The sequence below is a fragment of the Aspergillus japonicus genome (assembly GCF_003184785.1).
Source record: "Aspergillus japonicus CBS 114.51 unplaced genomic scaffold BO86scaffold_26, whole genome shotgun sequence".
NCBI lineage: Eukaryota > Fungi > Ascomycota > Eurotiomycetes > Eurotiales > Aspergillaceae > Aspergillus > Aspergillus japonicus.
In genome coordinates this window covers 26,971-41,231 of record NW_020291663.1, presented here as the reverse complement: position 1 = coordinate 41,231, position 14,261 = coordinate 26,971, and the positions used below count along the sequence as shown (strand labels likewise).

At 52.6% G+C, this 14,261-nt stretch overlaps 6 protein-coding genes across 6 annotated transcripts; 3 read left to right on the top strand and 3 right to left on the bottom strand.

The window, feature by feature from the left end:
* Positions 1-183: 183 nt before the first annotated feature.
* Positions 184-2,104, bottom strand: BO86DRAFT_389436 (PI-PLC domain-containing protein). Its single transcript, XM_025672133.1, has 3 exons — positions 1,242-2,104; positions 577-1,176; positions 184-519 (listed from the first exon to the last, which is right to left on the bottom strand). Exons 1-3 carry the CDS (start codon positions 1,810-1,812, stop codon positions 299-301), a joined length of 1,392 nt encoding a protein of 463 aa, XP_025527335.1. The 5' UTR covers positions 1,813-2,104; the 3' UTR covers positions 184-298.
* A 714-nt stretch (positions 2,105-2,818) lies between these two features.
* On the top strand, positions 2,819-4,995 carry BO86DRAFT_419202 (SUR7/PalI family protein; the record flags this gene model as incomplete). Its single annotated transcript, XM_025675112.1, has 3 exons — positions 2,819-2,846; positions 4,000-4,359; positions 4,418-4,995. The coding sequence occupies 3 exons, from the start codon at positions 2,819-2,821 to the stop codon at positions 4,993-4,995; spliced, it is 966 nt and encodes a 321-aa protein (XP_025527334.1).
* Positions 4,996-5,525: 530 nt separating this feature from the next.
* Positions 5,526-7,922, bottom strand: BO86DRAFT_389434 (uncharacterized protein). The gene has a single exon (XM_025672132.1). The coding sequence runs from the start codon at positions 7,887-7,889 to the stop codon at positions 6,003-6,005; it is 1,887 nt and encodes a 628-aa protein (XP_025527333.1). The 5' UTR covers positions 7,890-7,922; the 3' UTR covers positions 5,526-6,002.
* Positions 7,923-8,546: 624 nt separating this feature from the next.
* On the top strand, positions 8,547-10,306 carry BO86DRAFT_339297 (WD40 repeat domain-containing protein). Its single transcript, XM_025669011.1, has 4 exons — positions 8,547-8,646; positions 8,735-8,756; positions 8,814-9,309; positions 9,375-10,306. Exons 1-4 carry the CDS (start codon positions 8,625-8,627, stop codon positions 9,999-10,001), a joined length of 1,167 nt encoding a protein of 388 aa, XP_025527332.1. The 5' UTR covers positions 8,547-8,624; the 3' UTR covers positions 10,002-10,306.
* BO86DRAFT_389431 (dynein light chain Tctex-type family protein) lies at positions 10,287-11,700 on the bottom strand. The gene is made up of 5 exons (XM_025672131.1): positions 11,661-11,700; positions 11,375-11,434; positions 11,230-11,268; positions 10,987-11,061; positions 10,287-10,888 (listed from the first exon to the last, which is right to left on the bottom strand). Exons 2-5 carry the CDS (start codon positions 11,402-11,404, stop codon positions 10,604-10,606), a joined length of 429 nt encoding a protein of 142 aa, XP_025527331.1. The 5' UTR covers positions 11,405-11,434; positions 11,661-11,700; the 3' UTR covers positions 10,287-10,603.
* A 499-nt stretch (positions 11,701-12,199) lies between these two features.
* Positions 12,200-13,419, top strand: BO86DRAFT_339293 (putative vacuolar transporter chaperon Vtc1). Its single transcript, XM_025669010.1, has 2 exons — positions 12,200-12,501; positions 12,585-13,419. The coding sequence occupies exons 1-2, from the start codon at positions 12,468-12,470 to the stop codon at positions 12,917-12,919; spliced, it is 369 nt and encodes a 122-aa protein (XP_025527330.1). The 5' UTR covers positions 12,200-12,467; the 3' UTR covers positions 12,920-13,419.
* Positions 13,420-14,261: the final 842 nt, after the last annotated feature.

Sequence of the window (14,261 nt, the reverse complement as noted above, 5' to 3'; positions counted from 1 at the left end):
TGCAGGAGGTTGGGTGGGACTACTACCCCTGCTCATTCTCCGCATAGACGGAGTGTGGTCACATGATGGACTGACTCAATTTCTCCAGAGAACTATACGTACTGTACATACATAAATTCCAGGTATCAAATTATCCCCGGTACTTGTATGCATATGCGGGCGCATTTACTATTGAACTTATCGTCCACAAGGATTATTGATTTGGCAGCACTATATATATCTTCAATTCATCATACAACGCTCATGTCTCGTGATCCATCAGAATAAACAAACTTATATAAGGTATATAATCAAGAAGCTAAAACATCCATCCAACCAATGACACTCCCACCACCAGGAACAACGTACCTAGCATGCTGGGCCCCGGCAGCACGATCGGGGCCGCGGAGGCCGTCCCACAGCATGTGCCGCTGTATGTGACGTTGTTCATCTCGGCAGCCACCTCGAACACGGACCCGTTGAAGTTCCCGTAGTTGTAGTAGTCGACCAGCAGGAAATTCGGCGGCCGGCCCCATGTATCTGTATCATACACACATCAGTATACGCTTGGTGCTGGAACCCCCAAGAAAAACTCACCGGTGCAGTTCTCGGCCATCAGGCCCAGACTGGCGTAGCCCGACACCGCATTGGTCTGGTTCAGCATGGCCGTGTTGGGGATCAGCAGACTGATACTGCCGATGCTCACATCCAGGTTCAGATTGTGATTGGCCATATACATCCGGTTCTTGGCGTCCTGGACCGACAGGTCCGGCGGGCGCTGCTCCGTGCAGGGGAACGCGGCGTCGGTGGGCGAGAACGGGGTCTCCCACATCTGCGAGAACTCGTCCATGAGCCACGGGTAGGCGGTCTGATTGGCCTGGTAGTCCATGAAGACAACCGCGCGTTTTCCGGACAGGATCATGTTCGACAGCGTCGGCCAGTCGTCCAACGCCATGGGGATCTTCGGCGGCGTCCACACATAGTCCATCAGCCCCGAATTCTGCACGGGGGCCGTGAAGTTGCCCGGATCTACGTAGTCGTAGTTGCCGATCAGGATCGTGACCACGTCGTAAGGGTGCGTCTTGATCCAGGTGGTCACGGTGGTCAGGTAGTCCTCCAGGGTGCCAACGTTGAGCATCTCGCAGCTCGTGTGACAGAGATACAAGGTCCCGTTGATCAAGTGGGTCTGGAATTGCACTGTTGCGGAGAATAACGCGTATTAGTCTATGTTGCGCAATACTCCGGGTCATTCATTGACTTACGCATGCGAATGCCATCGTTCAGCTGATCCGTCACCTTATAGGCCTGGTTGGCCGCAGCGTTGCCCGGTTTGACAAACGGACTGTTGTGGGCGGCGACCATGGTGATGTTGGAGTACTTGCGCGAGCAGAAGTCGGAGTAGCCATTGCAGGGCTGCGTGTTGACGACCGGGGTCGATGTTGCGGAGGTGGTGGAGGTGGATGTCGCATTGGCTGTGCCATTCATGGTATGGTGGCCACCACCCACCAGCAGCGTCACAGAGTTCGAGCTAGTGCTCGAGCGCGAGCTTGTCGTCGTGGCCGTTGCATTGCCCGAGGAGCTGGCATCGGTGACGGTGCTGACCCCAACCTTGGTGCTGGTTCCGGTCGTGTGGTCGTTGGAGAGCGTGATCGTCGAGGTGTACGAGAGATAGTCACCTGTCGGGAGGGTCGCCTCGCTAATGGAGGTGGTGATCGATCCGGTCAGGACGAGTGCCCCATCCCCTGCTGAAGTGATTGTTGTGGCCTCATCTTTGGCATAGGAGGGTAGGATGCCGGCCAGCAGAAGGGGGAGCAGATGAGCGATCAACCGCATGATGCCGGGGTGGGCGGAAGAGCAAGAGCGGAAGGCGGAGGCGAGGGGCGCAGCGCTGCGACTGAGGGAATTGCCGTCTCAATTTGTATAATTTGTATGAATATATATGGAGAGGGGGTCTATGAAACATATAAGTGTAAAGAGTGTAAAGAGTGAAAGAAGAATGTCAAGTTGCACGAGAAGATCAGGCGGGAGGGTAATGTGCCTGATGGGAAGGGAAAAAAAGAATAATAAAATAACAATATCCCCCGATGATGAAAAAGGGTTAAGGGTAAAAAGGGAGGGAGGAAAGTTGTATGTATGAGTACTCCGTATTTTTGGGGAAATGTCGATACAGTACTTAAGTTAACCCGAAGGACAATCCAACCCCTGCAATGGTCCTCATTACTTGATTAGGCTGCAACCTTGCCCCCGTTTCAACCAATGACGACATGCTCTTGCTTAACCTAAAACTTGCGCCACGCTGAACCTTTTCTTTTACTTTGGGCCCTTTTTTCTCGGATGGATTTTTAGAGGGAACAGCCCAAGTTTGGACGAGTATCTCAAATACTGAATTCCGGTCTAGACCCTCGTGACGCAGCACTTCAAACTGCACAGTTGAGCTTGTTCCCTTACGGCTTGTCAAGAATGGGGTTTATTGTCCGTGATTAGAGTCGCATACCAACCCCCATATCAACCCCTAAGTGTGGGCTGCATAAGTTATCAAGATCTGCAAATCTAAGCGAAGCCCAAACAGCTTGGCGAAAATGCCGACGTGGTTGACACTCGGTCAACAGGATAGGGTATGTGGTGGGGTTCGATTTAGAGTTGAATGGCATGCACTGTTCAAGTGAGGACACAATATATCGTATTCGGAAAAAGAAGTTGATGCCAACAGCGATGGGAGATGCAGAGCTAAAATTAAACTGATAGTCGACTAGTTGTATCGCACGGGTTCCATTTAGATTACAGGATGGAGCACAACACGTTTGCTGGGCTTGCTGGGCTTGTTGGGTATTAGTTTGCTATGTCCATCGAGACCAAAGCCATCAATGGTATATGACCTTGATTGTTCTGTTGTCTGAGTTGAAAACTTTCTACTCCTGAGCAATTACTACTGAGTATACTCCGTACTTGGTCAGTACTAGAGTCCATTCATGCAAGAGACGATCGGAGGATCGGCTCCGGTAAGCGCCCCGCATGGCGTTCTTGGCAGCCACCAAGTGGGGCCACGCTACTGCCTCAAGTGACGTCGCAGGCGTCTAATCTACCCAATCACTCTCCCTGAGCTTTTCCAGGCAGATCAATTCATCGCTTATTCATCCCTGATAGGCAGTCCATCGCCAGTCAATTGTCTTCCAGGCCCTATGGAGATTGTTCATTGCAGTCAATTGATTCAATTCAATTGAGAAAAAATCGTCCACGATCATCATCTAGTTTCAATTGGGCCATCTCCCCCCTCCCCCACCTTCGAGTGGCGCGCCCACGCTCATTCCGTACTCGTTTGAATATCTCTTTCTCAAATCTCACCAGCCACTGGGCTGAACCGTCCCTGAGGGTCTAGATCTTATCCTTTCCTTCTTGGGCGCCGCAGCCGTCATTACGTGCGACTAAACCGCCAGGCGGAGCTGTTACACCCCCATTACAGTCTCCATTGTGTCTCTCATTTTTCAACCTGATAATTTTACTTTTGTCCGATCTTTCTCCTGTTGTATCCCCTTTCCACCTCAGTCCACCTCAGTCCACTTCATCCGCCTCTGCCATTCTCTTCATCTTCTCCCTCTTTTTTCCCTTTTCCCCCTATAGTCGCTGTCATTGGATTTCTCACTTTCCACCCTCTGCTAAACCTTAAAGACCCTGACAGTTTGGGTCATTTCTCCTAGCACGTGGTTCCTGAAGGTGTAACGTCATCCACTGTGGTCGGTTGGGTTTTTGGGACCTTGGGTGTATAGTATATACACCCACGCACTTTCCTGCGCCTCTGCAGCAGTTCTTCTCCAGCCCTGCATTTTCTGGTTCTGCATCCACGCTGCCACTCGTTCAAACCATCAGCCTCCTCTTTTATTTGCGCAGCTTGCTACTATCTGATCCCCCCTGAACTCCTTGGGGCTTCCCTCGAAATCATCCGCCCTGATCCGAACTCGATAGTTGCGCCGCTTTCCATGGCAAAGCTTCCTTCATTCAACAAGTCCGCCCAACGACCGCAAGCCGGTAGGACACGGTCCAAGGTCGTCTGGCATCGCATCATCCGCTCGCTGTGCTACCTGATTGCCTGGATCTTCTTGCTTCTGGTGGTGATTGGCAATGTCGCCGACAAACCCGTCATCCGAGAGACCTATTTCCTCAAGATCGACCTGGCCAATATCATCCCACTCTCCGTCCCTAATGCCGTCCTGATCAACACCATTGCCCGGACCATCGGGCTGCACGACTTCTATCAAGTCGGCCTCTGGAATTTCTGCGAGGGCTACCTCGACGAGGGGATTACGAACTGCTCGAAGCCCAAGACTCTCTACTGGTTCAACCCCGTCGAGATCATCCTCAATGAGCTTCTCTCCGGCGCAACCAGTACGTTCCTCCCCACACATCTTCTTACCAGCTCAATCTAACCCGGAATGACAACCAGTTGCCCTTCCCTCGGACATCACCTCCGCCCTCAAGATCGCGCGGATTGCCTCGCACTGGATGTTCGGCCTCTTCCTGACGGCCACCGTCCTCACCTTCATCCTGATCTTCCTCTCCCCGCTGGCCGTCTCGTCGCGGCCCCCGCAGACCATCTCCGCCGACCCGACCATCAACCAGGCCCACCCGCAGCACCGCCGCCGCACCTTCGTCTTCCTGCGCGCCTTCCCCTTCCTCATCCTCACCTTCGTGACCGCGCTCTTCACCATCGTCGCCTCCGTGGTCGCGACGGTCATGTTCATCATCTTCCGCAACGTCTTCACCTCCTCCGACTACGACCTCAACATCGGCGCCTCCCTCGGCACCCGCATGCTGGCGTTCATGTGGATCGCCTCGGGCTTCAACCTTCTCGCCTTCATCCTGCAGCTGGGGTCCTGCTGCGCCTCGTGCTGCGGTGGGCGCAAGGCGCGGAAGCAGTTGAAGCGCGCGGATCGCGAGAAGCACCACCCGGATACGGCCCCGGCGTCGGCCTCTTCATCGGAGGCGTCAAACGTGGAGAAGCGGGAGGGGCTGAGGATCTGATTCTTTTATTCTGGTCCCGTCCCGTTCAATGGGTGGGAACTCTCCAGAGCTGAGGCGACGCAAAGCGAGTGAGCGGGTCGCCCGCACATAGACCGTGTTATCACAAACCCACCCACCTGCACCGATCCTCGTTTCTCTCCTCCCACCTTCACCCTCACCCGACAATACCTATACATACTCGCTCACAGCTACTTCTCCCATCACATACACTACTACCACAAGCCACGAATTCCCAAGCCCCATCACCCCCCATCCCCATACATACATACCCCTCACCAATCGTCTTTACCACTGATCCGATTCAACATGCCATAGATCCAGGGAATGGGGGAAACGTGGGGCAAAAGAAAAGACCTTGTGTGTGATTTTAGACCGAACTTTTCCCCCTAATTACTTCTTTTCCACTACATTTGAAATGCAAGAGAGAAGGTGGGGGGGAAAATTTTCAATTGACGATCTTGATGACTTATGAAGTATTTCTTAGGGAGCTTTTGTTTTGATACATGGAATTATCATTTGCTCTTGAGCTTCTCCTTTTAAAATTGATCACATTAAGAAAAAAAATCTTGATTTTCGAGGCTGTGTCGCTGTTGATGACTTCATCTTTGGCGGCGTCGATGGGAAGAGAAAGGGGAAATAACAACAAAAAGTGGAAGCTCAGGCCCCTTCCGCAATAGATCGATAGTAAGCTCGTGTATCTGAATACTCAGTAGATACTATGTGAGTAATGACAACAGATGACTCGGACACCAGAACATAAAACATAACACCAACAGTGCAGCTATGCAATGGGCATACAGGATAGGCTTGTACTCATAGTTGTGAATGCCAAGGGGCTGCGTTGGTAAGCGGGGAAATAAAAATCCCGGAAAAGAGAAAAACTAGAACGAACATGGATATCTTGCAGGAAGACGTGATGGTATCTGATCTCTTCAGATATGGGTATCAAACTTTTCGCAAATGAAGAACAAATGTCGAGGGAGAAATTACGTCAGACGGAGTTTGCATCAACAACCCTGTGCTAGCTCTTCCTCCATCATACGAGCCAAATCATCATCATCATCATCATCGTCAGGATCGGAGGGTTCGATGCGACCGGCTGACGCAAGCCCGGAGGCGGAGAGGTTGCGGATCCGTTCGGCTGCTTCCTCCCCCATCATTTCCAGGGCCTGGGATCCACCGCCATGGCCGTAGAAGCCTTGCCGTGGGCGGGGACTAGTACTGTGGCGGTCGACCGCGTCAGCGTCCGTCAGCCAAGCGTACTTTTTGCTGCGAAGGGATTGGAGCATCTCTGCTTGACGCTGCTTCTCCGCTGGGGTTGGGCTTGCCGTGTCCGCTGGATCGTCGGCAGTCAGGTCGATCGTCACCGGTTCGCGTTTGGGCGGGCTGGGAGCGATAGGGCGATGGAGAGATGCTGCGGGGTCGGGATTTGCAGGACGAGCTCGAATCACAGCAACACCGCCGGGTACTGGTGCAATAACTTGCTGGTTCGGTGCAGGTTGGATATTTTGCGGAGGTTTGTACCCATTAGGAATCCCCGCCACCGCCGGCGTCTGCTTTTGTACCTGGATCTCATATAGCAGGTTGTTATAGACAGTGCCAAGGTCATAAAGCTTGCTCTTCCATTCATCCGCCTCTTTCTTGTATCGTTCCACCCTGTTCTGATGCTGAGTGCAAACCCGTCGCAGCATAGCATTCTGTTCGCGGAGCAATTCGTAGTGCGTCTTTCCCGTTCGTCTGTCGATCGTGCTCATTTCCGTTAAATGATCCAGTTTGGTCCTCAGCTTGTGTCGCTCCACTGAAAGCTGCTGCACCCGGTTTCTCAATGAGGTCAGGCGAAAGTTGGCCTTATCCTCTGCGACCTCGATATATTGGACATGAACGTTGGGGGCAGACGGCAGGTAGCCCAGAGGCCCGGCGTAAGTTGGATATGGTGATACGTAAGGCGGCTCTTCGTGCACGCGCTGTAGAATCTCTCGGCTTGTGCAGTCAATCAGATCCTGGTCATCGATAGAGAACCGCTCTTTCGTAATCGCGCTGATCGACGCGGTGTCTTCAGGGGCGATATTGACGGCAGTGGGCATCTTGACGCTGGCCAGCTCCTGGCTTAGCTCATGAAAGTCAAAGTCAGGCAGTCCATCATATGAAAGGTCCATGGGAACATCAAAGGGCGAATCCTCAAATGATGAACCAAAAGCCTCGAACAAAGCCGCAGGCGTTGATTCCTGGTCAGGGTCCAATGGCGTGTGAGGACCAGTTCCGGTTTGATCAGGCTGCAGGGCCGAGTCGAGAGAGGACAGCGACGGTGTTTTGTCTGGTGTTATTGTAATTTCATCCCGAATTGATTCAATAGCCTGCCTTTTGGAGGCCTGCTGCCAGAGGTCTGGTTCCTCAAATGCTTCCGCGCCAGTTCGCTTGTTTGAGTCGAATGCGGCATCAAGCTCATTGAGCATTATTTCAGAATCGAATAAGGGATCGTACAAGTCCTCCGCTGTCTCTGTGGGAGGCGCAGTAGGCGAGTCATGAAGGTCCGGCTGAGGCGCGGTTATTTCCAACTGGTCTTCAGACAGGCGCGATGTACTTTGCTCGCTGGTTGCATTTTCAGTCTCTTCATCTCTCAAATCCGTTGTGATATCCTTGGGTCGGTCCGTGTAAGTCGGCGTTATGTGCTGGTCGACTGAGGTGGACTTGGCTTCTTCAACGGACTGGCCGTGTTCTCCATTTCGGGTGACATCGGAGGAATGCTGCAGCTGGGACCCAGGGGAGGGTGTAAGCCCCGGATCATTCACATGCAGATGAGAAATACATGGGGGAGACGGAAGAACCTCGAGGGCAGGAAGCCTCTGAGAATCCGCAGGGCAGGTCTGGAGCGAGGTAGAAATACCTTCAGCCATGCTTCCACTCAGCTCAAGAGAGCTCTCAATAACGTTGATAGGGATAAAAGGTAGGCAGCGAGAACTCTGGTGACCAGGTTCTGCGCGCCCGGAGGACAGCCGTAATCTGCTGCTGTTGGTGGTGGTAGGGTAGCGTGGAAGTGCTGGTGATCTCGGGACTCAAAGTCCAGAAATGCCCGCCATCGATCGCACAGTGGCTATTGAGAATGAAAATGAGAAACTCGTCCCTTTCAAGCGTCTGGTCACAAAGATAAAGACTGCAATCCGTACCTCCTTTAGGCGCCGAGTCACTATACGAACATTGACGGGATCGTAAGCCGCATAGTAGTCCGGGCGAAAACTCGGAGTCTCGATGAGAAGTGTTCAGATCTTGTTGATCGGGCTGAGCCAGAGACTGACACTAGGCACGTAGCCTGCCAAATATCAGACAGGCGCCTATGTCACTTTTGAAGCAAACAGACTGCGTGGGTTGCAGCTGTCGAGGTGTGAATAGATGGAATGGAGAAGATCAACGCCGCTTTTTTTTGATCCCTTGCCTGTCGTGCCGCCTTTACCACCGCTCAGTTGACCGCCCACGTGCCAGTTCCTACCTTGATGCAGCCTTAACATAGATCCGGCAGGAAGCCGAGCGGCTTTGGCTGACTGACCTTCAATGTTCACCAGCTCCGAGTCCTTGTCCCTCCATCCTCTTTCCACCGCCGTTCTGTTTTCTTTCTCCCTTCGCGCGTTTTCAAAATGAGCGTCATTCTCTGCACAGGTAAGCGATCGGACTTTCAATCCTCCAACAGATACGCTATCTTCCATATGATCGACTAACCAATGGCCCACGAATTTGCGACTATCAGCGGGTTATGACCACACTATTCGGTATGGACATGACAGTCACTGCATCTGAACTAAGCGCTGTCGCTGACTACTTCCCAGGTTCTGGGAGGCGCTGTCCGGAATCTGTTCGCGCACAATTCAGCATCCAGACTCGCAGGTGAACCGTCTCTGCATCACGCCAGACAAGCGGTTCCTGGCCGCCGCTGGACACAACAATGTCAAACTGTATGACATCAAGTCTACTAATCCCAACCCGGTCATGACCTTCGACGGCCACACGAATAACATCACGGGTGTGGCCTTTCATTGCGAGGGGAAGTGGATGGTCACCAGTTCCGAGGATGGCACAGTCAAAGTGTGGGACACGCGCACCGGCAGTTTGCAGCGCAACTACGCCCACAAAGCCCCGGTGAACGACGTGGTCATCCATCCTAATCAGGGCGAACTCATCAGCGGAGATCGCGCCGGTATCGTTCGTGTCTGGGATCTGGGAGAGAGTGTCTGCACCCACCAGCTGATCCCCGAAGACGACGTCGCCGTACATAGTGTGAGCGTCGCCAGCGACGGGTCTCTCCTTTGCGCAGGAAACAAGAAGGTACCCATCCAGCACCCGGACTCATGCGCAATCAGCTTGCAGCAGACTCATGATCATAAATCCAGGGCAATGTATACATCTGGCGCATGATTCAAGATGCCGAGCTCACCCGCATCGTCCCCATTTGCACCTTCCAAGCACACAAAGACTACCTCACCCGCGTCCTCCTCTCCCCGGACGTCAAACACCTAGCAACATGCTCGGCGGATCACACCGCCAAAGTATGGAATCTTGACCTCGATTACCCTCCCGCGAAGATGGCCGCCGCCAAAGCCAAAGCCCAGGCGCTTGCGGCACCCGAATCATCATCTCCGACATCGACACCCGACAGCCAAGACCCCTTGTCCCCCAACAGCAATAAATCCGAGATCGAAATCAACCCTCTCAGTCTGTTCGATGGTACACCGCCCATTGTCAACAACGAGCCCCAGCAGAGTTTCCCCGTCCAGCCAGACGGTCCTCCTATGGACCCCGCCACGGGCACCCTCTTCCTCGAAACTACGCTCGCGAACCACCAACGTTGGGTCTGGGACTGCGCCTTCTCCGCCGACTCGGCCTACCTTGTCACCGTATCTAGTGACCACTATGCGCGTCTGTGGGAGTTGGCATCCGGACAGATCATTCGACAATATAGTGGTCATCATCGCGGGGCAGTATGTGTGGCATTGAATGATTACTCTGAACCCCGTTAGACTTGCTTTCCAGAGTTGACGGGTGGGAGAATTCTCGTTACAATGGCCGTTCTTCGCTATCCGTCCGCCTCGCGCTGTTGTTCGCATCTTTCCAGGGGCTTTGTGGGTTAGCATGGCGCTAGGTATTGATTTCACTGATTTGACTCGGCTTGGTTTGACTTGACTGTGTTGGGGACCGGCGTCTGTTTTGTCTTGTATCATTTGGGAGTTTCAGGAGCTATCTGCGCGCTTACCTCTATTCTTGGGACGTTGAGCAAGACCTTTCGATTCAAATACCACATGCGAGTTTATTCGATACTTGGAGGAAAATCTGCTACATCTGTAGAAATATATCCTCAAAATTCAATTATTACAACAAGACCATGGTATCATTCTCCATTCTCTCAGCACAACAAGAATCACGGCTTCAAAACAGAGAATCAAACTCGCAATTTCCAGAAGAAAGTAAACCAGAACACGGTGCCAACCCCGCTCCAATTGATATAACCAATCAACGCGCGATAGCTCTCGCTGGCTGATAACCAATATGAACCTTTATAAATGTCAGGATGTATCACCCTCGTGGAAGTGCTCCTCCACTCCTATATTGCGAGACTGGCGGTTTAACCCAGTGCAAACCACGTCACACTGACAACAACGTCCAGGCCCCTCTCCTCGGCACCGGGGTATTTGAACGTCCACATTCCATCCCGATTGACGTCCCAGAAGGCACCGGAGGCGGAGTGCATTCCGCGCTTGCCGGCATTGGCGGCGGTGCCGTCTGCCGCAGCGGACTTGTCGATCAGGCCCTGTTGGACGATGGTGCTGTTCACGACGAAGCGGTAGGGGGGAGAAGAAGAGGCGGTGGAGGGAGCCGTGGCGCTGATGAGGGCTTTGAGGATAGTGTTCTGGGGGCGGGGTAGGTAGCAACACGGTTAGTCTTGGGTTCTGGCTGGTTGCGCGATTCGCGCGGTGAATTCAGGGGGGGCAGGAAAGGCGGACATACAATGATGTGCGAGTTCCAGTCTGCGACCCGGGAGTGATCGTATTCCGTTACATCTTTGAGGGCGAAATCGCAGGCCTGTTGAGGGTCTGCTGGTTAGTGTGTCGTCGACGCTGTTCGCTCAGATGCAAGACGTTGGGAAAGGGTGATTCAGTGATCGGCGACAGTGGGACGAAGGTCAATCGCAATGGTATTTTCGCGGAGACGATTTCACTGTTTACCGCTGATACTATCCGGGTTGCATACCTCGGTGGCTATCTTGGTCAGTTCGGAAGTGGCCACGGGCTAGAAGTGGATTGTTAGCAGTGAACCTCGTTTGTCGGTCTCGTGAGCTGGTGATGACAGCCCGCCCTTAAGATAATGGATGCATAAGGAGAAGTCGGAGACGTACAGAAGACGTGGGAGCGGGTTCGACGGCCATTGTGATTAAGCGAGCTGATTAAACCGGTTACTGAAGGCAAGTTTCGATGTCTTGATTAGCGTAGTTCAAAAGCTCCGCGGTGTCTTGTCTGGGTCGAGACGGTGGGCACGACCACGGGACGCTGGAGAGGTGATTGTGGGGTGGGTAAGTGAGGGACAGGGAAGCCAGGAATGTGGCTCCGAAAGACGGGGGGGGAACGTCAGACGCTCTCCCTATCTGACGAACAAGAGGGGAAATAAGGCTGGCTCAGACTAACCAAATGCGAATTTCCAATTATTGCATGCAGGAGCGCACGAAGAGATCTAAAAATGAAGGAGAGTGAAGCAAGTGAATGAGAGAGATCCTTCCACGCTGTTGTTATCAGGAGGGTCGTTTGGATGTTTGGAAACATGCAACTTAGTTGAGGCGGCATCATAGTGTGGCTTTGCGGACTGCTGGTTGGCTGTATCTGACGGCCCGCTAGGCCGTAAAGAGACAGGGAAAAGAGCTGCTTGCCCAATATGGAATAGTCCCGGTACCACCGCCACAGTTCCCGGGGCATTGATGATCCGAAACAATCGAAGTGGCCAATGGAGACCTGAGGCTATCAATCACAGCAAACAAATGGAGCACGTGCGCGCTATCGGGCGGTGGACTTGGGCAGAACATAAGGGTGCGCCACCGCTACGGACGCAACGGGGAAGGTGTCGGCCGTCAAAGGCGCGGGGGCCTCGTCCCGGGTTCGAATCACCGCCCGTCCTCTTAACACCGGTCTCATATTACATCAATGCCCGTCGTCTTCTCCCTCGCTACAATCCGTTTAGCAAAGAACTAGCCAGCGCTATCTCGGCCTAGCCCCTTCGTTTGGCCTCCTCGTGCGCCAAACTAGAAACCTCAATTGAAGCTCTGCTCTGCTACTTTTTTTTTTCCTTTACTCTTTCCCTCTTCTCTTCTCCTTCTCATCTTTCACTCTTTGCTCAACCTCAGCATAGCTCTGATAGCCATCCTCCCTTGCGGGCTCAGACTACCACCAACACCTACCTACCCAAGGCCTACCACACCCTAACTCCTACTATTTCACACGATGTCGAGTCAGCCCCTCCTTCAAACCGCTCCTGGTGAGTGAAACTATCCCTTTTGGTCCCAGTAGCCACCAATGCTACCTCGGTTTCAATGTCCACAGCTAACGAAACTCCAAAAGGCAAGCGCATTGCTCTGCCTACCCGTGTCGAGCCTAAGGTGTTCTTCGCCAACGAGCGTACCTTTCTCTCGTGGCTCAACTTCACCGTCATCCTCGGTGGTTTAGCCGTCGGTCTCCTGAACTTCGGTGACCGCATTGGCCGCATCTCCGCAGGCCTGTTCACCGTCATCGCCATGGCAGCCATGATCTATGCCCTGGTGACCTTCCACTGGCGGGCGCAGAGTATACGTAAACGCGGCCAGAGTGGCATCGACGACCGGTTCGGACCGACCGTGCTGGCGCTGGCGCTTCTGGCTGCTGTCGTTGTCAACTTCATTTTGCGGATGACGGAATAAGCGGAGTGACGAGAGGTTGCTTGGATTTGTTATGACTTGGGGAGCATTGACGATACGAGACGGCACTTTTCCGGGGTGCGAGCCTGCATGGGTCCTTGGATGACCTAAAACAAAAACAAAATATGTGAATGACTCAAGTAGAAGGTAGATCTATTTTCGTTTTGTCGATGTCGGTGCTGGCCACTGATTTTGTGTATGGCGTTGACACTGCTGCTTTTCCAATTGATACATGTTGCTCAATGCTCTGTCTCTGTATGACTCCGGGATGAAATTGAGTCGTCGTTAGGTGAGTATGTTGGCGTGGCCTGGATTATCGTTGATCTTAAAAGCTTGTTTTGGGCAGCATTTTTATCTACGCTCTTGTCATATGCCGCACATGTTGGGCTCTAACATGGATCCAATTGACGAGACCCTGCAACTTGCATAACCCAGGCGCTATTGGACGGGAATGTGGAATAAAAAGGTGATTGTTTTTATGCTCTCAATTTGTGATTAGTTCCGCTTCACTTTTGATCTTGCCTTATACCAATATTACACAGTTTCAATGATCGCTCTCTCGGCTTCTACAGTCTTCGCCACACTATTAGCTCGGTGTTTCGAATTTCACTACAGTCACCAATGGCCACCAGCCTCCATTTTGATCAATGTGTTGCATTGTAATAACCTACTATGGCTTCCCAGACCCGCGCACAGGGATTGGGCTTTTGGAGGGTCAGCGCGTGGGTATTGGCCACTTGCAAGGTATATCATCAAATAAGACCGCTCCCTCAAGGCCGTTCGTTGTATGCAAGGTTCGTGTTGTAGTGATGTACGTCGCCTGGCCAGTGCGGTGGGAGCTTAGAGCTCTCTGGACGGTGATTGGTCTTGCTTAAGTTAATTGACACACGAGCCCTTTCCAGGACAGCATGAACAGATCCATGATAGCACTATCTCTATCTTGGCAGCATCATAACAGGCTCTCCAATCGGAATGATCATCCAATGGTGGCTTTTGTAGATTTGTGATGTTTTTCCTTGAGCCGTCTTGACCAAGAGTATTCCGAGCTAGACGAGTGGATAGACGAGTGGAGGTAATGTCGATGATGATGCGCATGAGTAAGAGATGTGCTCCAGTCGCTGGAGCATAGCTAATGGGAGATGAAAGGATCGTTCATCCGGGTGGCACATATGGTGGAAGATGCAATGGCTTAGCTTCTCTGGTGGACTAGATTAGATAGACGATCCTCTCTTCTTCGTAGGTCCATCCTCATCTTGGTAGTCCCGGACTCTTGTTGAGGTATCGGCGACCAGTGCGAATCTTTTGTCGAGACTTGGTAGTTGATATGATATATCGTCGGACAAGA